General features: G+C 38.6%; 1 protein-coding gene and 1 pseudogene across 1 annotated transcript in view; one reads left to right on the top strand and one right to left on the bottom strand.

Moving 5' to 3' along the window:
• The first annotated feature begins 495 nt into the window (after positions 1–495).
• LOC136396006 (U8 small nucleolar RNA) lies at positions 496–596 on the top strand (annotated as a pseudogene).
• Positions 597–11042: 10446 nt separating this feature from the next.
• CCDC171 (coiled-coil domain containing 171) overlaps positions 11043–27742 on the bottom strand; it is a 395587-nt gene continuing 378887 nt past the window's right edge. The window contains exon 26 of the mRNA XM_066368208.1: positions 11043–13490. Coding sequence (XP_066224305.1) covers positions 13269–13490 — 222 coding nt within the window. The 3' untranslated portion in view covers positions 11043–13268. The remainder of the gene's footprint in view (positions 13491–27742) is intronic.

The raw sequence follows: 27742 nt of genomic DNA, 5'->3' as shown, positions 1-27742 counted from the left end.
GAAGGCTTATGCTCTGTTTGGCCAAATGCTTTCCAAAATGTTAGCACTTAGTGGCATACTACCCACAGTGGCACAGAACTGACACAATGCCATTATCATTTCAAGGATCCTCTCTAGTTAGACAGGCATGAAGCTGAGTCCGTCCGTCCCATTGTGGTACGCTTTTCCTGGGTGCCTGTATTTTCTATGACCATAATAGGCTTTAGGCCTCCAAATTATCTGTGCTACCTCATATTTGTCCCAGGTTCATGGCTTCACGGGTGTTACCTTCCTCCTTATCTTGCTGTCAGCCTGGGCTCTATTACTTCAAAGCCATGCTTGTTTTGCTTGATGTGAGCTTACACTGCAGTCTCTTCTGACACTGAGGACTACAGGTTTCCCTGGTCTCTGCTCTGCAGCAGACGGGGAAGGGTGCCTGTACCCCTGCAGTGCTTCTGGATGGGAAGATGGTTTATGAGCAGAGCTTCTGGTCTCCCTACTTCAGATCTCCTCCCATCATCAGGAAGAATAATCCTTACCTGTTCTTCCTTTAGGAGGACAGATTAGAGCAGGGGTCAGGAACCTATGGCTCGTGAGCCAGATGTGGCTCTTTTGATGGCTGCATCTGGCTCACAGACAAATATTTAATAAAAAAAAATAATAACATTAAAAATATAAAACATTCTCATGTATTACAATCCACTCATTTCCTACCGCTCATGCTCATGGTTGCGGGTGGCTGGAGCCAATCACAGCTGTCCTCTGAGACAACACCAAATTTTTATTGGATAATGCATAAGGTACATGGGTCATTGTATGCCTCATTGTACATTTTAAAATGTACGGAATTACATTTTAAAATATGTGGCATTCATGGTTCTCTCAGCCAAAAAGGTTCCCGACCCCTGGATTAGAATATGATGATCAGAGATCTCGTGATTCGTGATTAACGTTTCTGCATGATCAGGATTTGCGAATCTCTTCCTTATCTTGCAGTTGGGAGGTAAAGTTAACACAGTAGTGTTTAGTTTCCAAAGGCCAATACGTGCACAAACACATTTTAATTCTCATTTCTCTACCTTGGGGTAAATGAACACAAATGAAGTGATTATTATAGACTGTTCTCATCTCAGTCAATCACATCCATCTCAATGAGCAGATGATTGTGAGTCTTTCTTTACACAATTATCCGTCATCAGTCAAAGAGATTTCCCAAACAGTATTCAACACAACTGTTTATCCAGGAACAATTGCCTGTGGGACTTTGGGAGCAGAACTGAGGATCTCTTAAAAAGGTGCTAAGTACCTACTAGCTGCTTTCCTAGAGAGTCTGTAAACTTCAGAAACTCTCTCTCACACACACACACACGCTCAAACACACACATGCACACTAACCACAAAATCTGTAACAAACTATATAAAATGTAGGAGGTATTGTATATTACAGGTCTCAAAACATTAAGAGTCCAGAAAATATGCCCTGGTTGGTGGTGCAGTGGATAGAGGGTCGCCCTGGAGCACCAAGGTCGCCGGTTTGATCCTGGAGTCACTGGTTTGATCCCAGGGTTCCGGCTCGATCCCGGGACACTGGCTTGATCCTGGGGCTGCCAGCTTAAAATCAAGGGCACTTGCTGGATCTTGGGGGTGCTGACTCCATCTCCGAGGTCGCTGGTTCGTGCTCCAGTCAGGGCACATATGAGAAGAAATCAATGATACAACTAAGTGGAACACTAAGTTGATGCTACTCTCTCTCTGTCTCTGTCTCTCACTCCCTTCCTCTCTCTCTCTCTCAAAATAAAAAGTCTTGAAATTAACTATAAGTAAGAATATCATTTTTTAAGAAAGAAAAACCAGCTATTACTTGGAAATTAAAGATATAAGAAGCAAAAGAAATGAAAATGAACGTTTATTTGGCAAGTGATGTGTTCCACGTACTCCGTGGCTGAGTTTGCCAAAGAACAGAGAACTGGGGGAAAGAGATACCCCGCAGTTCAGCCTCAGATCACATTCATTATTTAAGGGGAAAGAAAAAGGAGTAAAAAGAAGAGGAATTTATCAAAGAAGCAGGGGGATAACCAGGATCATGTATTTATGTGGAAGCTGGTAAAGAGGCCTCAAGAAGCAGGAACAAGTCTATAGTTAAGTGCTGCACAAGAAGTCAAGGAAAAAAACTGACATAATTAGGTGGGGATTTATGGGTAGGGGGTGACCTTCAAGAGAGAATGGGAGTTAATGTTTCTTGAGTGACTTTTCTGGAGGCGCCCATTATTTCCCCCTCACCCCACACCTCTCCTTTAGACTCTGCCGTCCCCCTCAGTCTCCTCCCATTGCCTCTGCGGAGCCGGCAGCAGCCCACTGGACCCGCCCTCTCCGGACACAGGTGACTGCAGGTGGGTGGACCTCAAAGAGTTTCGAGCTAAGCTCTTTCAGGTTCTTAAGCTGAAAAATTATGTGAACCAGAGCTATGGTGGCCGTGCTGGTGCCACATGGAACAGAGCTGAGGGCGCCAGTCAGCAGAGGGAGGGGACAGAAAGCAGCGGCACAGAGAGCGAGGCTGATGGGCAAACAGGCAGCCTCGAAACAGAAGGTGGTGGCGTGGCGTGGGGAGGACTCGGCTCCCCTGCAGGCCCCTCGGCGCCGCTAGCCCGTGACTCCCTGAGTGCTCTCGCTCTCTGTCCAATAATTTCGAGTGGGATTTGGTGATCCATAATCAAATTACCCCTATGGAAGACAGTGGCTATTCTGTGCCATTTGGCTGTGTGCTCAAATTCTCTCACACAATGCTCACAGGAACTCAGCCAAAAAAGGTGTATTATCTCCTTTTTCCCTGAGAGGAATCTGAAGTTAGTGAGGTTAAATAACATGCAGAAGGTCACACAGCTGCTGGGTAGATTCGGTTCTAAATTCTCATGCCAGGACTGGGCCATAAACATGAGACCAGCTCAGTTACTGCTGACTGATGAGAAGTCCTCAGAAGTGCATAAAGGTTAGTGAAGTCTGTGCTATAATCTCTTCTTTATATTAAACAACACACGTTCACACCTGAATTTGCATTACTCACATAGGAGCACTGGTTTGCCCCCCAAAAGAGGAAATGTGACCAAGAGACTAAAGCTTCGCAAAAGAAGTTTGCATTCTCCCAGTTCATGAAATAAACTACAACTACAATATGAACTTTATCAGAAGTTCTTAGACGCTAACAGAAGTATAAGCCTTTTCAGTTATTAAAAGAATTGAAAGCTTTTTATTGTGCATGAAAAAGACAAAACTCCTCCCTTTCAAATTATTCTACTTTATAGTACAATTCCTTTGGCTGGTAGGACAACTTCAGACACTTTTTCAAATAACCCCAACCATTTCATCTGTAACTTTAGGAAGTCATGCTGAGAGTATATGGAAAAGAGACAGACAGAGGCAGGAAAGGGGGTCGGCAAGGCGGGAGAATGGAGAAGAAAAGGTAAGACATTGTTTCTGATGTAGTAAGAATCTCCCGGGTTTTCTGGCCTATTTTAAAATGAGCTGGGTATTTCTATCCACAAAGAACATTGTTTAGGTAGCTACAGCTTTAAAATCTTCTTGTCTACTCCAGGCAGATCTTTCTACCTATTTGTCATCTACATCACACACAAATCAGGACACTTTCACTGGAAGTTAGGATGCTATCTTAGTCAGCTCGGGCTGCTATAACATAATACTATCGACTGGGTAGCTTAAAGCAATACTTCTTTCTTGCTATTCTGGAGGCTGGAAAGCCCCAAAGTGCCAGTTAATTCCTTTCCCACTGAGGGCCCTCTTCCTGGCTTGCAGAGGACCACCCTCTCACCATGTCCTTACAGGGTGGAGAGAGAACAACCTCTCTCCCTCTCTCCTTCTTCTTCTTGTAAAGCTACTTACCCCAATAAGACAGCTCCACCTGCATGACATCATTGAACCCCAGTTCCTCCAGAAAGCCCAGTGTCCAAATGCCATCACACTGAGGGCTGGAGCTTTAACATATGAATTTTAAGGGGTCACAGTTCAGACTGTATCAAATGCTTTGATCTAATTATAAAATTAAAAAACCCTATGTTAGCCTGACCAGGCAGTGGTGCAGTGGATAGAGCATCAACCTGGGATGCTAAGGACCCAGGTTTGAAACCTTGAGGTTGCCATCTTGAGCATGAGTTCATCCAGCTTGAGTGTAGGGTCACTGGCTTGAGTGTGAGATAGACATGACCTCATGGTTATTGCCTTGAGCCCAAAGGTTGATGGCTTGAAGCCCAAGATCACTGGCTTGAGCCAAGGTCGCTGGCTTGACTATCTCATGTGGACCCCCCCCCCCAGTCAAGGCACATATGAGAAAGCAATCAATGAACAACTAAGGTGCCACAGCTATGAGTTGCTTCTCAACTCTCTCCTTTCCTGTCTGTCCCTTTTTCTCTCTTGCGCATGCCAAAAGAAAAAAAAGACCTATATGAGAAACATGGAAGATATCAGCCATGATGTTATTACAGAATACCAATACCTACCCAAGTAGAATGATGAAGCTTGGACAAATGCCATGGGTCTTCTATAATTTGGGAAGGATTGAGAAAAGATCTTTGAAGAAGGTGTGAGGCCATGAGTAAACACTTTTTTTTAAAGAAAATAGATTTGGCAAGTCCCTAAGTGAGAGAAAATTCAGATTGGAAAACATGGGCACACACAGGGGGACCAGAAGCCTTCCATTTGGGGGACAGCCTCAGGAGCAGAACCCAGGTGCTGCGGGCTCTGAGAGCAGCTGTGGTACCCACCCCCAGCCTGAACCACAGGCTAAGGACACCACAGGGACTAGGGGAGCTCAAAAACCCTGACTTGAGTCCAGCTTAAGAACTGGTTCTGGGCCCTGGCTGGTCGGCTCAGTGGTAGAGCACTGGCCCAGCATGTGGAAAACACAGAGTCGATCTTTGAGAACTTGAGTTAAGCAATGGTTTCTTAGATATGACACCAAAAAAGTGACCAAAAAATATGTAAATTAAACTTAACCAAAATTATACTTTTGTTCTTCAAAGGATACTTTTAAATAGGTGAAAAGACAACATGCAGAATGGGAGAAAAAACAAATATATATATGACATATCCAGAATATATAAAGAAATCTCACAACTCGATAATAGAAAGATAAATAGACCATTTAAAAACAGGCAATTAAATAGACATTTCTCCAAAGAAGATATACAAATTTCCAAGAAGCATATGCAAAGATGCTCAACACCATTAGTCATTACTAAAATGCAAATCATTATAAAAAAGATGAACACTAACAAGTGCTGACAAGACGTGGAGAAAATGAAAACCTCCCACATTGCTGGTGGCAGTGTAAAATGGTAGTCGCTTTGAAAAAGTTTGAAAAATCTTCAAAACTTAAACTTGGAATTCCATATGACCCAGCAATTGCACTTCTAGGTATATATTTATACATGAGAAATGGAAACATATGCTCACAAAGAAACTTGACAAAGAATGTTTGTAGCAGTATTCTTCATCACAAACCGAAAGGAGAAACAAACCAAACGTCAGTCAACTCATGAATAAAGAAAATGTGGCATATTCATACAAGGAATATTATTCCACATAAAAAGAAATGAAGTGGCCCTGGCCGTTTGGCTGAGTGGTAGAGCATTGGCCTGGTATGCAGGAGTCCCAGGTTCGATTCCTGGCCAGGGCACACAGGAGAAGCGCCCATCTGCTTCTCCACCCCTCCCCCTCTCCTTCCTCTCTGTCTCTCTCTTCACCTCCTGCAGCCAAGGCTCCATTGGAGCAAAGTTGGCCCGGGCGCTGAGGATGGCTCTGTGGCCTCTGCCTCAGGTGCTAGAATGGCTCTGGTTGCAACAGAGTGACGCCCCAGATGGGCAGAGCATCGCCCCCTGGTGGGCGTGCCGGGTGGATCCCTGTTGAGCGCATGCGGGATTCTGACTGCCTCCCCATTTCCAACTTCAGAAAAATACAAAAAAAAAAAGAAAAAAAGAAAGAAATGAAGTAATGATATATGCTACAATATGAATAAAACTTGAAAACATCATGCTAAATGTAAAAAAAGGGAAATATATATGATCCTATTTGTATTAAATATCCAGAATAGGTAAACCCATAGAGACAGGAAGCAGCCTGTGGTTGCCAGGAGCTGGGAGATTGAGGAATGGAGAGTTCCTGCCAATGGGTATGGGGTTTCTCTAGGGTAATGGAAATGTTATGGAATTAGAATGTGGTGATGGCTGTACATCCTTGGAATACACTAACAACTATGAATTAATTGTATGATATGTGAATTATATCTCAATGAAGTTGTAATTTAAAAAAAAAAAAAAATATATATATATATATACACACACACATGTGTTTCCATCTGAACACACTTGAATTGTTACAAAGTAGATAAATCTAGTAAAAGGTAATTGTCAATTGGGAAAGATATTTAATTATAAAGTGACACAGGGCTACTACTCTGATTAACTTGATATTCAGGGAACACTGTGTTGGACTTGCTCAGGAGTTTCTCTCATGGATTTTGCCTCTCTACAGATTAAAGAGAACAAGAAGCCCTAGAGATGACAAATGACTTTGAAACTGATGATGACATCCATGCGCCAGGACTTTATGCGCAGCCCTGCGAGTTGTGCAGAGTGACAGACTCTGAAGTAGGGCGTGCCCTGTGAAGATGGGCTGCTCACAGCCCAGTGACGTCCTTCAAGGCATCCTGGGCCTGGGCACACTTCTGCAAGAACATCGCTACTATTATCTGAAAGCATGATTTTAATTGTAACTGAGTGTGAACTCGGCTACACAGGAATCTTTCTACAGTCCGTGTTTAGAATCCTTTTCCTCAGCCCAGAGGAAAACAAGTATATTTACTTTCGGTGCTTCTATAACTATAGAGTTCTACAGTCAGCTATCCATCACCATCACCAAAAACGAACTGTTGCCTTTAAATCTCAGATCCCAAATGAACTGCAGGGAGTGTCCGTGTTCCAGAGCCTTCCAGGCAGGTTTACTGAGGAAGCCTCTTACTCTCAGACCAGAAGTAATCTTAGAAAAAGTACAGAAAAATATGTTTTGCTATTGTTGGAAGGAGCAAACATCAGATGCCGCATTATACAGCCTATGTTTATTTCTTGTATGGTGCTTTTTACTAAGCATTCAGTACAGTTCCATGCAATGTAGATTGCATTTAAGACTCTCCCCTTACACAGGTACCTCAAATCATAGAAGGGATCAATTGAGGATGGGTAGCTCCCATTTTCTTCTTGTCATCAGTGAATATTTATGAATATCTGATGGCTCTTAAACTGTCAGCTGTATCTCCTTCAGAGCAGAGTAAGACTCTATTTCATGGAGTTTCCTGCAGCAGCACCACATTTCTGGAGCCGCTTCCCTGGGAGGAGCCTGTCAACAATCAGCATCACACTAGCATTAACATGCAACAAAAGACAATGAAGCATGACTCAATTAAACGGTAAAACAAAACAAAACAAAACAAACAAACAAACAAAAACCCTGTCTTCAGATAACATTAACCGAGTAGTTTTCCAGACCTGTGTGCGGCTTCTGCTACATGACTAGCAGCAAGGTCGGTGCTTTGAAAACATGTGTCTAAGCACCTAGCAAATCCACCACAAGACTTAGAGGAAAGAGCAAAACTCTGTTTTGATTTATCTCTTTCCCAAACTGTATCCAGATACTTGACAACATCTAATGCAATACGAACTAGGTCTCACTACAGCAAAGATTAAGAAAAACATTTCCCTCTGAGGTAACAACGGAAATTTAATTTGCATTGAACCACAGTTTGGGAGACCTTTAGAGTCAAACCTGTTTAAAGCTATCAAACAAAATAAGGATATGGAGGGAGTGGTCAGAGCAAATATGTAAGCACCCACAGTATGAACTCCCAGGACATCTGACCTCTCTGTATGCCAGTCAACCCATTCGACAGCCAGGGAAGAGCCTCTTAATAAAATTGCCGAGGTCCAAGAGAAAAGACAGAGCTCTTCGACCGATATGTAAACATACACATTTATGACTCACTTAACCATTTTCTTTATAGGAAACCAGAGTTTTTTGTTTTATTTTTGTTGTACTTGAAATATTTAACACTATAGGTTTAAATCTTCAATATTTTAGGTTTAATTATATTAAACACAGTCATTTCTGTTAAAAATGACTCTCATTGGGCCTGACCTGTGGGGCACAGTGGATAAAGTGTCAATCTGGAACCCTGAGGTCACCAGTTTGTAACTCTGGGCTTGTCTGGTCAAGGCACATATGGGAGTTGATGCTTCCTGTTTCTGCCCTCCTTCTTTCTCTCTCTCTAAAAATGTAAATTGATTAAAATCTTAAAAAAAAAAAACTTTGCTAACAAAAGTGGAATCAAGGCCCTGGCCAGTTGACTCCATGGATAGAGCATCTACCCAGTGTGCAGACATCCCGGGTTCGATCCCCAGTCAGGGCACACAGGACAAGTGACCATCTGCTTCTCTCCCCTCCCTCTCCACCTTCTCGCTCTCTTCTACTCTCGCAGCCAGTGGCTTGGTTGGTCTGAGCAGCAGCCTCAGGCACTGAGGATAGTTCAGTTGATTCAAGCACTGGCCCCAGTGTTGCCAGGTGATCCCCGTCAGGGAGCATGTGGGAGTCTGTCTATCTCCTCTTCCCACTTAAAAAAAAAAAGTAAAAAAAACAAAACAAAAGTAGAATCAAATAAAAACAATCATTTAAAGTCAATCTTAAAGATAAATGGAATACATTTAAAGTATAATACCTTTTTCAATCTATAGAAATTAAAATACATATTGAAATCACAGGTTAAATAAAAAATTATCAAAACACTAATATATAAATTGCATAAAAATAATGGCAATAGAGAATGACTACATGTCCCAATATAGATAATCACTTATTACTATATTCAGAAGCCAAGAATATAAAATGGAAACCTAAAAAATATTTGGAAATTCAAGTGATGAAGGCAATTGTCCAGGATAATTTAAAAGAAGGAATGATGTTTCTGTTTGAAAATAATGAAAGATGAAATGTATTAATTTTAAAAAACACTAAAAATGTATTGGCTGTACAGTATTAGTTTCCCGTGGCCTCTATAACAAATTACCACATCTTGTGGCTTGAACAAATATATTCTCTTACCGTCCTGGAACTCCGATGAAGACTGTCTCCTGGCCTCTTTAGCTCCCAGCAGCACCTGCATTCCACAGCTGTGGCCCCTTCCCCCTTCCTCAAAGCGCAGGCTCCACTCTCTGCTGCCGTCATCACAGTGCCTCCTCCTCTGCAGTCAAGTCACCTTCTGCCTGCCTTCTCCTGAGCGCATTTGTGACTGCATTTAGGGCCCACCCAGATTATTAATTTCCCCATCTCAAAATCCCTAATCATATCTGTAAAGTCCCTCTTGCCATGTAAGGTAACATTCACAGGTGGCAGGGATTAGGATGTGGACATTTTGGGTTCATGACTCAGTCTACCACACTAGTCCAAAAAATAAGTTTTTATTTTTAAATCCCCATCTCCATCCTAGGAGTTACAAAAGTTACTGCTTTCTTGATCAGCTGTACTTGGCATATCTCACTGCTGTCCATTGGGCAGGTATAGCTTGTTCAGGCCGGCCTACCATCAGTATCTTTCAGTCGAGAGCATGTACATCTCTCAGCACACGCCAGAGACACTGGGCAACATAACAAAGGGTGTTAGTTCCTTTGAAAGACGAGTACAAACCTCACTGTTCTTCCCATCCCTAGTCATAAGGATGAATGAATGTATTCTATCATATTTTGTCTAAATTTGGATATGTGATCTAAATTTCAAGCCAAAACATACTTCCCAAAATAATTCCTAGTCTTTCTCCTCTTTAAATGTGCTGTTTATTACTGGAAAACAGGCCTAGCAAAGTGGAAATTGTGTGGGCTTTGGAATGACAGCTCTGGGTTTGCCAATTACTAAGTTCTATGTGATCTTAGGTAGTCAAATTCTTAGCATTTTAGCTGCTCAGTTATTTATGCAAATACCTACTCCAGAGGTTTACTGTGAGGACATTAGAGTTTTGTTATAATGGTTGACATAGAATAGTTGGCTCAATAAATACTATTTACTTTTGACCTTTATATTAGAAAACTTGTTGATAAACTATACAAAGTAAGCTAGGAACAATTAATCATTGTTCATATGTTCTATAGAATGAACAGATATAACAGGTAAATACAGTAATAGGAAAATTATAATGATCTCATTAAGTACAATATATTATAAATGCTAAAAACACTGTTGCTAAGTTTAATAAGTCAGACATTTGGAAAATTAAAGTTATCATTCTTCTATTATTTAAAAGGTTATTTATCTATGTCATTAAATTATTGAATGGGCAATTCTTGCCATTTCCTACACCTCTTTGTATTTATTATGTCATTGCAAACTGTTTATATTAAAAATAATAAAAATCCTCAATAAATAAGTGTGACTTAGGTATCAAAATAGTAACTTTAATAATACCTTTGATAGTGATGGATGATACAGGTATTTTTCTAGATCACAGAAGTTTAGTAGGAAAATCCACATATTAAGGTATAAAGTAAAACTTCCTTTCTGCTATAAAAGTATTTGAAGTCATTCTCCTGAGAAATGTCTATTTTTTACATCATTCTTAAGGAGGCAAAGAAACTGATAGAGCAATTGTCCTGGCCAACACAACACAGATCTCAAATATGCAGCAATTGGTCACTAAGGTGCTCAGAAGCAGTAACAGTTTCTCAGATCTCCATAGGATATGTTATTAAATCCTCTCCTCCTGCTGGGTCTGACTTGTGGGGGGGAAGCATAGGGTATAAAAATTACTATGTTGGGTAATGAATACTAATGATCGCTCAGAAAACTCATCCTTCTGTCTCTATGGCCTTTAACATCTAGCTGGTTATAAATGTGACATGCTTTGATTTGACTTAATAATCTTTTCAAATTTATAGTTCAGAATTTACTATATAAAATGTATCTGGAAAATCAAATACCCACACATATGAAGAGACATAAAATGTTTATTTTTGGTGTTATCCCATTAACAGATTGTAAAATTAAGACAAGAAGACCAAAGTGTGTCCAAGGTAAAGTTTACAAAAGTTCTCATTACTCTCAAATTAGTGGGATCTGGAAATAGATATAACACACACACACACACACACACACACACACACACATACACACACACACAAACACATACACAAAGACATATAAGTAATATAGGATAACACTTTATAATGTAAGAATTGAAAGCTAAATGATGTTACATAAACTAAAAAGCTGTGTATCAATTTCTACATAGACAATATCAATCATTGTATGAACTGGCAAAAAACAAAGTGTTTTAAATTGTGCAGAAATTATGCTATGATCTATATCAAAACAATAGCATTTTCTGTATTACAATAAATTTGCAAGTTGAATTTCATGCATGTTTCATTACACAGGGCATATTCTGTAATACTCAATTTCAAGAACAAAATTTCAATGAAAGAATTTAAGAGAAATTTGGTTAAAGATGTCATTTCAGCCCATATAAACAGCTTTCTAAGGATTTCTACAGTGCTGAGTAAGTACACGGGCTCAGTACAACAGGAAGCAGCATCGTGCTGCTGTGCGACAGCGAGGGTGCGTGTCACCTCAGCTGGCATATGTCACCTGGCTGATTTGGCTAACAACATAAACAGTAAGTATACAAATTTTATTTACCAAGACCAATTTTAAAAAATTTCAGAAGTTAAGTATATTTGAATCAAATGTCACTGGAAATTTAAGACAATATAGATTACATAATACATACTATTATTTTTTAATGCATCTATAATAACAAACTCCATAATGAAAAATAATATAAAATATGGATTTTGTATCAAAACTCCTTGTCAAAAACTATAGTTCATATCAGAAGTCAATATGGGAGTTGAATGATTAATACAAAAAACAAATACATATTACAAATATTCTTTTGTTCCTCACTTACCATGATGTAAACTGCTAGGATTTAACCTTTAAGGGTTAAAGAGTTTAATCAATGTCAATGTCTGATCTTCTGAAGGCGATAAAGAACAGTCTGTCTAGCGTTACCCAACAGAACATCACTTTGTCAAGCCACAAAGCGCCCAAAAGCTTGTCAAGTAGGTTACCAGAAACCTCTTTGTGGTTAGAACTCAGCTCCTTCCTGCTTGACCTATTATTTGATATTTGACCACTTGGTTGCAAGACACTTGCTCTTTCTAGCTGAAATGTCACTGGGGCATCTTGTCAGCTCCCCGACATCCCGGCCTGACATACGATTTTACTTTTGTGTGCTACAAGGCAGAAAATGCAGGGCAATGGCCTTGTTTTAAATTCTGTCAGCATCAAAGATGGGCGTCACTCTTGGGTCCTACCAACAACAAAAACAAAAAAGGATGCTATTTTGAAGGTCAAAACAGCCATTACCTTGAAGTTTTTCAGCTTATACTAAGTATATTACCTGCTATACTGGTATGGGAACTGTCCTTAAAACATACCTAAACATACCACAAAAATCTTCCCAGCACAATTGCTCCACGTTCTTATCAAATGCAGAGTTGAGAAAAAGATGAGTTTTCAAAGCCTGCAGGGACCAGATATAGCAGTTAACTTGTTCAAATGGGCAAGTGGTATCATGTAGCTTTACAAGGAGCAACCTGACCTTCTCACATTGACCAGGAGTGACATTATTGTGCAGGAGGAAAAGCAGTCACATCATTTCTGTTTTGCACAACCTGCTTAAAGTTTGCAACTAAATGCTTGTCTTCAGTTGAGCTGACAAGAGAGAAGAGGGGGCTCAGTGAACCATGGCAGGGCTGCCATGAAATGACAGGAATCATTGGCATACATTTCAAATAGCTCTCTCAATCCTATTAAAGTATTGCAGTCCTGCTTTAAAATAGACAAGTATGAAACAACTTTGATAGATAGAGACTAAAATGGCTTATTGATTTCTTTTTAAGTCTGAAGGAAATTACCCAAAATGTGTCATTCCTTAACATTTAAAAATATGTTACATAAAAATGAGCAACTGTGATAATAAATAAAACTTAGAGGGGAAAAAAGTTGGTTATTTCATTATTGAAGGAGACATAGATACCTGTACACATCAAGATATCACACAATTCTTAAAAACCTAGTGCCACGTGTGTTGAAACAAGGTTCAACTGATAAGAAAACCCCCCTTTAAACAATTTTAATTGTTCTGTTAACTATTCCTGCATTTTTTTTTTTATTTCATAAAGTCATAATCCAATCTGAGTTGGTCTTTTGGCATTAGCAGACACAGTTACTGGAGAGGAGTGAGATGATGTCAGGGCCGCAGAATTTATACATGTCTCCTTTAAGAAAGTGTAAGTTGTATCAAGTTCAGCTTTCAGTGGCAAAAAATCCCCAACACCAATCGTGTCAGCAGGAAGAGCAGCTCTTGAAAGAATCGAGAGATTTGAGTGGTCTCGTGATCCTGTCTGTGACATGAAAAAAAATAATAATAATGAACAAAGAATTAAAATCTCTTAGGGTATAAAACCATAAAGAAGTGAACTAATAATCATTGTAATATGAAATATCATTTATATAATCCAGCGGTTTTCAATCTTTTTCATTTCATGGCACAGATAAACTACTAAAATTCTGCGGCACAAAAAAAAATGTTTTGCCGAACTGACAAAAAATTAGGTATAATTTTGATTCATTCACACCAGACAGCTATTGTTGTGTTGATTGTTGTCCTTTCTTAATTTGACAATCTAATGCATAAAGAGATCAGTGCCCCTGACTAAACAGGCAGGTACTGCATGTTTTAACAATTTTTGAGGCATCGTTTTAAAATCGCTGATATAATCTATATGATAATACACAAATATTAAATTATTTTGCAACTGCAAATGCATCTCTCATTCATTCTATGTCATGAACACTGAAACTTTATAAAACTTTTATAAAATTATGGAATCAAAGAGAGAATATAATCAGACACTATCTCTGCTTCCATCCGCTGGCAGTTACAGAAACCACTGTTAATAGTGTTTATTTCCTCATGCTACATAACATATATGCTATGTGATATAAAAGGTTACACTGCTTAGAAAATGAACTATGGCCATTTACATTTTTCAAATCCATCAGCCTGACTTATTTAATTGACAAACACAGTACAAAGAAAAATAAGTCAATCCTAGTGAATTCTAAAAAACAGCACACTGAGACAAAAAATGCTAGTGAGATAAAAACCTTTTTGCCTTTACCTTTAATAAGAATGCCACCATCCTGTTTTAATAAATGCTGTTCCGTTATAAGCATTTGGAAATCATGCATCAAAATATGGGATTTCAACATGAAAACAATTTGTCTCAGGTTTTAAAACATTACTGGTATCCAGAAACTATCGGAAATCAAACTTAAGAAATCCACACACTCATGAAGCATTTGAAAACAGAATTAATATTTTGATAAAGCTATATACATTTAAGCCTTAAATAAAATCAGTATGCAGTAGTTAATATTTAACACGAACAAAGTCTTACCAGTGAAGTAGATAGGTATCATTTTACAACATTTATAGATAGTGGGAAAATAGTGGTCAATTGTATGTCAGAATTTTCCAGATTCCCAGCAAATAAATGTTGCCTAGATAAGTCTAGTCTAAAATCCCATTCTATATTGAAGAATTTTCCAAATAAAAACCATCTTTTTTGATAGATTCTCTTACAGTTTTGGTAACAAACAGTGTGAACTCCACGCATCTGCTTTACTGTGTCATGTTACACAAAAGCTTCTATATGTGAAAACAAGAAGGAAGTCATCGCTGGCCTCAGGAAGGTATTAGGAATTCAGCTGTTGTATGTGTTACCATTTTTGTAGATTTTTTAAAAAACCAAAACTGGAGAAAAATCAATGGCTGCATCTAACACCTAGTTCAGCAATTTTCTTTGATCTCTGTTCTTTTGATTTCTTGATATTCACTGCAAGGCTACAGCGGACGGAAACGATCTCTCTTATGCTGGAAGTTAAAAACCACCTAAAATGGCCACTTGGATGGCTTTAGAAAGGAGAGGGCATATCTCCATGAAAGAATGTAACTCCCAGGATCAAGTGTTAATTCTGATTAGCAGCACTGATGAGGTTTCACTTGCACAACTTTAATACAGCATTGAGCATATCAGTTCAGAACTGGAACAGAGATATCTCATTATATCAGAGGCTGGACAAGGTGTGTGTGTGTGTGTGTGTGTGTGTGTGTGTGTGCGTGCGTGCGTACCTTTACTGCCATACTGCAGTAAGAACCACCATTTCTGATTTCTTTAGGCTGTATGTCTGGATAGGCAGCATATTTCCTGATGTTGCCACTGTAAAGACGACAGTGCCATCTACTAACTTACTCTGCCAGACCTGGAGGTAAGGGGAATGCTGGCAGAGCAGGAGATGGTGGGGTCTCATATTCTGCTTAATAAAACTTAGTTATAGCAACAGTATTCTTTATTACGATAAAAGAATAATGTCAGGCAAAGCTTTAAAAGTTTGTTGTTACATCTTTATACTTCAAGTTCGGGTCTAAAAAAATGATATTGAAAAGAGAGGAGCGTGCAGAATCAGACGAAGGAAGGTCAGGTATTCTCCAAGGCTTTTTCTTCTTGATGTTCAGACTAGAGAAAGATAACTGTGCCAAAATGACCGGTCAGTCCTATTTTACAATGTTAAAGATACACACACACACACACACACACACAAATATATAAAATTTGCTCAAATCTATATTCTGTTCTTACAGTTTCCTTTTTTGTTCTTGTGACTCCAACAACCTAACACATTACACATTAGGACAGCGATCCTTCAGGAAAGGTCTCTAACTGCTCCTTTCTCTTTAACATTCTGTGGATCTTCGCTCTCTACAAAGGGTCCTTCTTTTGTCTTTTCTCATCTTATTTTTAATATGTCTATTTTCCTCTATGTTGTCTGAAATCTTTTCATCTAATGGAACATTTTTTTTACTGGTATTTCAAATCAGAGACTCACTTTTTGCACACTATTTTTTTACCTTATCTCCTAAACATAAAAAATAAACTAAGAAAAAGATTTTTTTTAAAGATTTAAAGATTCAAACCCCAAAAGCTATACCCTCCATCAAGTAAACAGACTTATTTTTGTGTATAGGAAAACAATTTTATTTTTGTTTTTAGAGTAGAGTCGTTTTCTATACTCCAATCTCATTTTATGTCACTTAATAGCTTAAAAACAAACCAGCAAAAAATTCTGGTGTAATTTTTATTTCAGAATGTGACATTAAGTAAACAAGCAAATATCAAAAAGATAGCCAACCAAATGGGAGGTGATATTTACAAACAACAATTTCAATAATTCAACAAAATATATATATATAAAGAACTCACAGAGGCCTGACCAGGCAATGGCGCAGGGGATAGAGCATCACACTGGGACACAGAGGCCCCAGGTTTGAAACCCTGAGGTCGCTGACTTGAGCGTGGGCTCACCAGCTTAAGTGCAGGCTCACCAGCTTAAGCACAGGGTCATTGGCTTGAGCGTGGGATCACAGACATGACCCCATAGTCACTGGCTTGAAGCCCAAAGGTCACTTGCTTGAAGCTCAAGGTCACTAGCTTGAGCCCAAAGTCGCTGGCTTGAGCAAGGGGTCACTCGCTCTGCTGTAGCACCCCCCCCCCCACTTCAGTCAAAACACATGTGAAAAAGCAGTCAATGAGCAACTAAGGAGACTAAGGAGCCACAACAAAGAATTGATATTTCTCATCTCTCTCCCTTCCTGTCTGTCCTTATCTGTCCTTCTCTCTGTCTCTCTCTCTGTCTCTGTCACACAAAAAAAAACCACACACAAAAAAAAAACCTCACAGAGTTTAGCAACAAACAAGCAAACAATCCAATTAAAAAATGGGGAGAGGACCTGAAGAGACACTTCTCCCAAGAAGTAATACAAATGGCCAACAGGTATATGAAAGATACTCATCTTCGCTAGCTATTAGAGAAATGCAAATCAACATTACAACAAGATACCACCTCACATCTGTTAGATTGGCTATTATGAGAGGCTGTGGAGAAAAAAAGAAACCCTTATTCACTGCTGGTGGGAATGTAAACTGGTACAGCTATTATGGAAGAAAGTGTAGTGGTGCCTCAAAATTTTAAGAATAAAACTACCATATGACCCATAAATCTCTCCACTGGGGATCTACCAAAAAACTTGAAAACATTGGTATGAAAAGACATTCCATGTTCATTGTAGCATTATTCACGGTGGCCAAGACATGGAAATAACCAAAGTGTCCCGCAATGGAGGACTGGATAAAGAAGATGTGGTACATTGGCCCTGGCCGGTTGGCTCAGCGGTAGAGCATTGGCCTGGCGTGCGGGGGACCCGGGTTCGATTCCCAGCCAGGGCACATAGGAGAAGCGCCCATTTGCTTCTCCACCCCCCCTCCTTCCTCTCTGTCTCTCTCTTCCCCTCCCACAGCCGAGGCTCCATTGGAGCAAAGACGGCCTGGGCGCTGGGGATGGCTCCTTGGCCTCTGCCCCAGGCGCTAGAGTGGCTCTGGTCGCGGCAGAGCGACGCCCCGGAGGGGCAGAACATCGCCCCCTGGTGGGCAGAGCATCACCCCTGGTGGGTGTGCTGGGTGGATCCCGGTCGGGCACATGCGGGAGTCTGTCTGACTGTCTCTCCCCATTTCCACCTTCAGAAAAAAAAAAAAAAGAAAAAGAAGATGTGGTACATATATACAACGGAATACTACACAGGCATAAGAAATGATGACATAGTGCCATTTACAACAACATGGACGGACCATGACAACATTATACTCACTAAAATAAGTAAATCAGAAAAAGCTAAAACTATATGATTTCACACATCTATGGGATATAAAACTGAGACTCATGGATATAGATAAAAGTAAAATGGTTATGGGGAGGATAGGGGGGTCAAGAGGGACAAATATATGGTGACGAAAAACGATTTGATTTCGGGTGATGAGTACACAATACAATCAACTGTTCAAATGCTATAGAGATGTTTACCTGAAACCTATGTACTCTTACTGATCAATGTCACCCCATTAATTTCATTTCTAAATTAAAAAAATTCAAGTAAATATGAACTATTTTTCTTGATACAAATAATATCCAGAAATATAACACTTCTGTAACACTGAGAGTAAAAGACAGTTAAATTACATTTTATCAGAGACCATTAAAAGTTAATATTCATCACCTGACTTTGTGTTATAAATCTGTAAAGTCTATGGTCAGTTAAAGTACTTTTTAAGCAGCTGAGGAGTTCTGGTAGTCTCTCCTGTAAATCTAAATTTAAGCAATTTTTCAAAAAGAAATTAGTTACCTGAAATAAAAGCTAGGTGTCATGTGAATCTTTATGGGAGCACTTTTATTTACTCAATAAGCTGTAAATGATTCTATTTAAACTGTTACAGTCCATCAGCTAAATATATATTCACAATACAAAATGTGTCCACTAAATTTTTGCATTTTAAGACTTTTATGAAATACAGTAATTGGACACATCCAATAGCCATTTTTCAAGGTTTTAGAATCTTAGTTTTCTAAGGCTGTTTTTCTGATTAAAAAAAAGTAAATAAAGCATTAGTCTAATAAGATAATCACTCAATAAATTATCTATAAGTCAAAGCAATTTGTGGACCAAGGTGTCTGAAACAATGACACTAAGTTATTTGTCTCCTGTGCAGCATTTATGATCAAGTTTAGTATTCTAGAATCTAATCTTATAAAAAGTGAGCGTTGATTATGATTTATTAAGCTGGAATAGTACTGCGTCAAGATTATACCAGGCACACAGTATGGGGAACAGAGTGTTCGACTGGAGATCAGAAGACTACAGTTTTTCCTCCCAGTTCCTTACAGTCTAGCTTGGTCATTTGGGGCAGGTCATTCTTGGCCTCACTTTCCTTACTCATAAAGTGAAAAGCTAAACTATTTCCTACTTTGAAGTTCTACAGGTCGATCATAATTTCACATGTGATGGCACAGGATGTAATGCTAACAGCCAACTTTGAAGGATGACTTTAACTCGGAAATCAGTTTCTCAAATATAATATTTAAGATTTTGATAGGCTATAGTTAAACCTTTCTCAAGAAGAAGGAATACATATTGCACATTATTCTAAAAAAGCCAAATAGATAACAACATTAGCCATAGTTTAGATGATGTGGCTTCATTCAATTAAATACTGTAGTACATTTTTTATTACTCTGACCTCCAGATGATGTTTTAAGCTCTGTAAATTATTGACTGGTTTTAAGCAGAGTGCACAGCTCCACAAACTGAAGAAGAAATCAAAGTACCCACTAGAGGGTCTTCCAGTGAGGTTCCCTCGCCATTTCTACTTGAGCTCCTAATGTGTCCGTACCAGAAGTCCCAGTACTCAGTATCACAGTTTTCTTCTTTCCATATACTTCACGTTGGTTAACGACACTATGCCTGCCTATTTTCCATTCTGCCAGGCTGGCATCATAGGACACTGCAGTTCACACAAATAACCAGAGTTGGCAATTATCACATCAAAGTTTTCCCTTGTGGAATGCTCAGTTATATACCTAATATGATATATACACATAAGTGCACTTTATAAAGATATATACACACATATATACTCTTTCTATAATGCATTCACAGATATATATTACATAGGTATGTATATATATAAACATATATAGTCACATATATACATTTGCTATCATATCCTGAAACCTTTATTCCTTGTATTTACCAATTCTAACTTTTTGTTTTCAATACCAAACCTATAGGAATATTTTAGGCCATCCTCTTTCCATTGGTCATTACAGACCCATATAGCTCTTTAGCTCACTTTCATCAAGACATGTGGGGAGACCTGTGGTGGCACAGTGGATAAAATGTCGACCTGGAATGCTGAGGTCGCCGGTTCAAAACCCTGGGCTTGCCTGGTTAATGCACATATGGGAGTTGATGCTTCCTGCTCCTCCCCCCTTCTCTCTTGCCTCTCTAAAATAAATAAATAATATCTTTTTAAAAAAGACATGTGGGGATAAGTGAGTCAACAGAAGATTGTAAAGGAGTTTCTAGCTAAATAGAAAACAACCTAAGAGGACTAGTTGACCTAGAGATTAAGAAGGAAGGGCAGTCACAGAAGTAGAAACAAATTAGAAAAGAGAGGTAGAAGATGGTAATAACAAACTTGATTCACATCACAAAATTTTGTCCTCAAAAGACATTCAGCATGGGTTCAAAAGCTAAAGCTCTAAAGCCCATCTATCTGGTTCAACTTCAGCCTCAATTGCTTGGTTAATGTGATAAACTCAATTCTTCATGCTTCCTGGTAGGTGTGCCCTTTGCTGTGTGACGTTCCAGCTTCCTGCAGCCTGGTTCACAAGCTCTTTGCTTCCCTGTCTGGCTTCATCTACCATTTCCTCACTTGTACCCTGAAATCCAGTTACATGAAACTTGTGAGTCTGTGTATATGATATTCCACACTTCACACCAGCATACCCTGCTGTCCTTTGTGTGATGAATGTCTTTTTTACCTTTCAGACTCTGTTTAAGGTGTCCCTCTTTGTAAGGGTTTGCCCAATCTTTGCCCTACCCTTCCCCAACTACAATTAGCTGCAACATCCAATCATACTTTTATACTTCTCCAAGAGCAGCACTCCCCTATAAAACCATGAGCACCAAGTGTGATCGATCCTTGACTTTGTATACCTAGCCCTTAGCAGAGTGCCTGGAACTGAATAAGATTTCTAATTGACTAACAACTAAATGAGCAAACCACTCATGTTATTACTTTATGGTTTGGGTCTTATATTACTGTTTGGTTATTTTTATGTACCATATTTCCCCGTGTATAAGACACTCTCATGTATAAGATGCACCTTAATTTTAGGGCCCAAAATGTGAAAAAAATGTATTACATAAAGTTATTAAACTCAAGTTTTATTCATCATAAAATTCATACAACTCCTCATCACTGTCAAAACTCTCATCCATTAGCTTGTCCTCATCTGTGTCTGATGATGAATCACTGTCTTCAACAATGAGTGCAAAAACAAGCGAAAAAAAAGCAGAAAATGCAAGTAAATAATCTACAACCACTGTATAAGACACACCCAGTTTTTAGACCCCAAATTTTTTGAAAAAGGGTACATCTTCTACATGGTGAAATACGGTATACACAGTTAAGTCTCAATTAAAAGTAGCACTGTATAATGAAAAGAATACAGGCGTAGAAGTTGCAAAGACCTTGTTTCCAAACATGAGTCTGTCATTTATTAAGTATGTGATCTTTGACAAGCTACTTAACCCAAGTGAGCCTGCATCCTAACCTGTAAAGTAGGAAGACTAGTCCATCACAGCGTTGTTACAAGTATTCAATGGAATAATATACACAGAAACACAGAGCACACCGAAGCTCCCCTGCTTTGCCTCTCTTTAACTTTTCTCAAGTGATAATAAACATCATCTCCATTCTAACAGCCCGTGAGAGTGTACTGCCATTGCCCTCGTTTTATAGTTGATGAAACTGGCACTCAGAACAGAACAAGCTGCCCATTTTGCACAGCTTGGTAAGAGGTAGAAAGGAACATGAGTGTCGATCCCCCTGATCTTCCTCCTCAGGAGTTTGCCCACCACTTTATCATGGCACCCAAAGAGACAGCCTCGCTCGCTGCACTTCCACAGCTGTCTCACAGACACAGAGGGCTCAGCAAGCCTATGAAACTGAAACTTAGAAGTATAAGTATACTGTACTAATGGCTAAAAATCAATGTTTATGTTTTTGATAACACATTTTACTAGAGTCCAATACTGAATATCCACGGTACTGGAATACATAGCTTTTATGTTATTCACATAAAATAAAAGTTCTAGCCCTTTCACCAAAGGAGCTTAAATGTTGTTATATTCAGAGGAAAAATTCAGCACTGAAATTTTAAATCACAATAAAACATTTAAACTTTATTTTTAAAGTTACTTTAAAATGTCTTGTGCCCAACAAGTTAACAATTTCCATTTTCCTTTCATGGATGTTTAGATTTCCTGACATGACTAAGGTTGGAAAAAGAGTCAAAGAATTTCCCCAGGTGATTATGTTCTTTCTTTTCCTACTTCCCTTCAGCACCCTGTGCTCCCAGCTGCTCCTGTCTTGGCAATTTTGATGCCCTTAATGGTACATAGTGCTAGAAATACCAGAAAACACAAAGGAGGCAATTTTTCACCTGTGTGTTTGGAATATATATTCCCAAACAACTCAAAGAGAATTTGAAATGTAAATATATCCATACATTCGACTATATAAAAAGGAGGAAAGACTGAATAAAAACTACATTTTTAATATATTTATACTTTATATACAGGGTGCAGCAAAAGTAGGTTTACAGTTGTTGGCATGGAAAATAATACTATAATTAATAAATAATACAAGAATAAGCTCTTGTTTCACACACTCACAACTGTAAACCTACCTCTGCTCCATGCTGTAAAAATGCCATTGAAAACCGGAAGAGACAGCTGATAAAAGTATGTGCAATACACAGGACAGCCATAGGATGACTTTCCTAGTTCACAAAAAGCTCACAAAAGTTAAGAAAATGAAGACCCTAATTAGAAAACAGGCTAAGGATAGTGTTCACTTAGATTGGGCTCGGCTATAACAAAACTCAAAATGTCAGTGGCTTACATAAGATAAAAATTTATTTCTCTCTGAGATGGCTCTATGAAGCTACTGGGAATTGAGGTTGCTCCTGTCCTGGGCTTCACAGCCTGAGTATGTGGCTTCCAGCTCAGAGTCCAAAGAGGTTTCTCAGGTTCCAGCCATTATGTCTGCATGCTGACCAGAGACATACAATAACCAATAAACACGTGAAAAACTGCTAAACCTCACTCATGGTGCAAAGGAAGAGGCACCACTTACATTTAAAGACACATCTTAAAATCTCAATATTTGTGCTTATATCCCATTGGCCAAAAGTGAGTCACATGGCTGATGAAGGTTCAGAGGAATATACGAAATGTAGCTTTATTTTATTTTATATGATTTTTTTTTTCTGAATTGCCCAGGTAATATTCAGTTTCCATTACTAAAAAGAAAAAACAGAGATAAGGAAACCACTGGAAGCCTCTGCCTCAGATACAAATTGGGAGGAATATAATAACCAATAAACACATGAAAAAGTGCTAAACCTCACTCACACCTAAAGACATGCAACACAAAACATGTGAAGGAAAGATTACTTTTCACCTAAAAGACAGACAAAAATTTAGATGTCCAATGAAACCTGCTGTTGAGAAGACAGGGAAACAGGCCAGATCAGACCTCGTGGGCAGGGATGAAGGCTGGCACAAACTTTCTGGAAGACAAATTTAAATTGTGCCTGCCCTTTCATCCAGCAATGCCATTGCTAGGCATTTCTTCCAGGACTAAATTCACAAAAATTCACCAGGAGGCATACAAATGTGTGTACTGAAGCATTTTTTTTTACAGAAAAGTATTTTTAAGTGAAACTAAAGGGCCTAGTGAAGTACAGCACAACCACAGAATACAACAGTTTTTTTAGATTAAGTATGTTAGTACTAATACAGAAATATTTCCAAGTAAAAAAACAGCACATGTATGTATAAAGAGAGAAAACTCATTTTTATTTAAAAATAAGCATAAACACACATACATGCATATGTATACCTATTTTTCTTACTGAAAAAGAAATATCAAAAACTGTGTTTTATCTTTAAGAAGAGGAAATAAACTGGAGTGTGCGTTAGGAGAAAAAAGTTTTGAAAGTTCACATTTTTCTTCTAATTTTTTTTTCTCTCTAAATCTATTTGAATATAAAAAAGCTATGAACTGGTGGTTCACAAAATTAAAAATACAGCTGATTAAAACAAAATGGAAAAAAATGATAACCCCCAATAATAATCAGAAATGGAAAGTAAAATGAGATTTTTTTGCCAATCAAAATTGAATTTAAAAAATTATTATATAAATGTTAGTGAAGGTATTATAAAACAGACATTCATAAATTGCTAGTGACTATATAAGTTGATAGAACCATTTGGTCTATAATTTGGCAACTGTCTTAAATGGTTAATAGCATTAATCCAATAATTCCATTTATGATTTGGTTCCTTATTAATAGCAGACAAAATTTGGAAATAATCCAATATTCAACAATAGAAGTATGGTTAAGTAAGCTATTGCCACTTGATGAAATATTATGTGGCTATATATTTTATTGTTACAAACTTTTGAATAGCATGGACAAATACTTAGATTTGGCCAGGGATCAGCAACATTTTTCTGTAAAGGTCAGATAATAAATACTTTATGCTTTGCAGGCCATATGTTCTCTGTTGCAACTACTGCTGCAGCCCCCCAAAGCATGCAGAGACAATATGCAAATAAATTAGTAAGGTTGTGTTCTAAAAAAACTGTACTTATGAACATTGAAATTTGAATTCACATAATTCTCACATCATGAAATATTATTCTCTTTCAACCATTTAAAAATATATAAACCATGCTTAGCTCACAGGTGGTGAATAGAAGTGACGCACAGGCTGTACTTGGCCCGCCTCTGAGCTAGACCATGCAAGCGGAAGCACAATATGCAGAATTACAAATAATATTAGTTTTGAAATATTGGAAATGTTGAATTTTTTCCTAAATGTCTATATTTTCTAATTATCTATAAAACATGCCTTACTTTTATAACTAAACACCAAAAGACTAATTTTAGATATACTAAAAACTGTATTTTAGTATAGCTATGACTCAGAACTGTGTGGTCAAAATGAAAATATAATTGGTTTGTTAAAGGTCTCAGAGGGTAGGTCTTTAACCAAGTGTTTTTGCAAGTTTTGGAAAGATTTTGCTTTAGCTAACAACACATTCTTATTCAACATTTTCAGTTATCAAACTCATTTCTACAACCTGACATTAAGTAAACACACACGATTTTATGAAGTAACGTGTACCTCTACTCTGCACAAATGAAACTCCTGATGGAGAGTGACTACTTACAATCTGTGGGCCTTTATTTTACACCCAATAGCATTTCCAGTTGCCTAATTACAACTTCTGTGGTCACAGTGCACACATGTCACACTCTCTCTGGGAACTATTAGGTAAAAATTTTCTGACCACTTTTTCATTACTGAAGAATTTCTTCTCAAAGTTATAAACCTTTTCAATTCAATGTCAAAATGTAGTAATAATCTGGAAGCTATAAATTTAAAGCGTTAAGCAGTATGTTTTTGTCTAAGCAGAATAACCTGTACTCAGGTAAAGAAAGTAGCAGAAGAAAAGAATTGTTTAAAATTTAAAGTTGTTTTAAAGAGACGACTTTCCTAAATCTCACTAACATGGTAAGTATCTGTCCAGTCACATATCTCAACATAAACAAAAAAAAGAAATCACATCTTATCATTTAAAATTAGTTTTTTCCTATTCCCTTCCTTTCTATTGCTGTTTTAAACCATGCTCCTTCATTATTCCATAATATCATACCTAAAATCCCTAGCAATTCTCTACAAGATGCTGCAAATAGTTATTCCCCCACACCCACCCCCGACCATCCAAGATGTAAGTCCTACATTCCTCTGGGCTGCTGAACTTTGACCAATGTCATAGCTTGTCCTTTATGGAGAGGCTGGCTATCTTCAGTTAAAAGACTGTGGCCTCTCTATTTCTCAGTGAAAGAGAGGCATATAAAGTATAAGTCACATCATGTGATCTGGGGTTCACATCAGTGAAATACCTTCAAATCACCACAAGCACTTGGGAGTAAGTTCCAAAACAAATAGCTTAGTGAGCAATGACATTTCCTTTACATGACAGGAATGTTATGTCTGATAGAACCAGGTCCATTCCAGCAGTTTCAAACCAAACCCATTTCTAAGAAGAACATCCTATAGAACTATGAGAATAACACAGCAACCACAAAATTCCAAAATAATATATTTACAGATTACATTTCAAGAATCTTTTCCTTACATTAGCGATTTTCAACTGGTGTGCCCCAAGAATTGTTATACCTGACTATTTAGTCAGGGGCACTGACCTCTTTTCTCTTAGACTGCCAAATAAAAAAATGACAACAGCATTATCTGTGGTGGCACAGTGGATAAAGCATTGACCTGTAATGCTGAGGTTGCTTGTTTGAAACGCTAGGCTTGCCTAGTCAAGGCACATATGAGAAGCAAATGTTTCCCACTCCTTCCCCTGGCTTTCTCTCTCTCCTCTCTCTAAAATCAATAAATATATTTTTTAATGACAACAGCCAACACAATAGCTGTCTGCTGTGAATGCCCTGTCTTGAACCATAATTATATAGCTCATATAATGAAGCTGAATCTTATGTTGTGTATAAGGTTGCATATGATTGGTTAATTCTTGATACCAGAAATCCTTAATACAAGTATAGGCAACTGATTTTTTAAAAGTCACTTTGGAGCCCTGGCCAGCTGGCTCAGTGGTAGAGTGCTGGCCCAGCGTGTGGATGTCCTGGATTTGATTCCTGATCAGGGCACACAGGAGAAGCGACCATCTCTTTCTCCACTCCTCCCCTTTCCATTCTATCTCTCTATCTCTCTCTTCCTCTCTTGCAGCCATGGCTCAGCTGGATCAAGTTGACCTCGAGCACTGAGGATGGCTTCATGGCCTTACCTCAGGCACTAAAATAGCTTGGTTGCTAAGCAGTAGAGCAACGGCCCTAGATGGGTAGAGCATCGCCCGGCAGGGAGCTTGCTGGGTGGATCACAGTCAGTGTGCATGTGGGAGTCTGTCTCTCTGCCTCTCCATTTCTCGTTTAAGAAAAATTTTTAAAAATTTAAAAATAAAATAAAAAAGTCACTTCGAAGCAAAAAGGATAGGTAATTACTATTATTATTTTTAAATCAATCAAAATTATACCTATTTTTTTGTCAGATTGGCAAAAAGTATATTTTTTGGTGTGTCACAGAATCTGAGTAATGTTTACATGTGCCACCTCTGGGATAACTGGCCTGGCAGCACCCTCCAAGGCTACCACTGCATCAAGGTGATTTCCCATAAACCTGTGTTCCCTAGTACTAATCAAAGGCTGATCTTGAAGCACGTCCTGCTTTCTCCTGTCTCAGAGTCTCTTTCATGCTGTTCTTTCTATTTAAAAGGAGGTTTCTTTGTCAGGTTTTTACGGTTTTTCAAGACTCACCTCAGGCATCAACTTTTCCCCAAATCTTCCCTGCCACTTATCAACTCACCTTTGGGTTAGATGCCCCTTCTCTGTGTTAGCATAACACCCACACATTTTTTTTTAACTGAGACAGAGAGAGTCAGAGAGAGGGACAGACAGACAGGAAGGGAGAGAGATGAGAAGCATTAATTCTTTGTTGCAGCACCTTAGTTGTACAGTGATTGCTTTCTCATATGTGCCTTGACCAGCGGGCTACAGCAGAGTGAGTGACCCCTTGCTCAAGTCAGCGACCTTGGGCTCAAGCCAGCAACCTTGGGCTTCAAGCCAGCGACCTTTGGGCTCAAGCCAGAGACCATGGGGTCATGTCTATGCCTATGCTCATGTCATGTCTATGCTCAAGATGATGACCCCTCACTCAAGCTGGTGAGCTTCCACTCAAGCTGGATGAGCCCATGCTCAAGTCAGCAACTTCAAGTTTTCAAACCTGGGTCCTCCATGTCCCAGTCCAACGCTCTATCCA

Source organism: Saccopteryx leptura, chromosome 2 (genome assembly GCF_036850995.1).
Source record: "Saccopteryx leptura isolate mSacLep1 chromosome 2, mSacLep1_pri_phased_curated, whole genome shotgun sequence".
NCBI classification, from domain to species: Eukaryota; Metazoa; Chordata; class Mammalia; order Chiroptera; family Emballonuridae; genus Saccopteryx; species Saccopteryx leptura.
The sequence above is the reverse complement of the archived record's forward strand: the minus strand, read 5'-3'. Positions and strand labels throughout refer to the sequence as shown.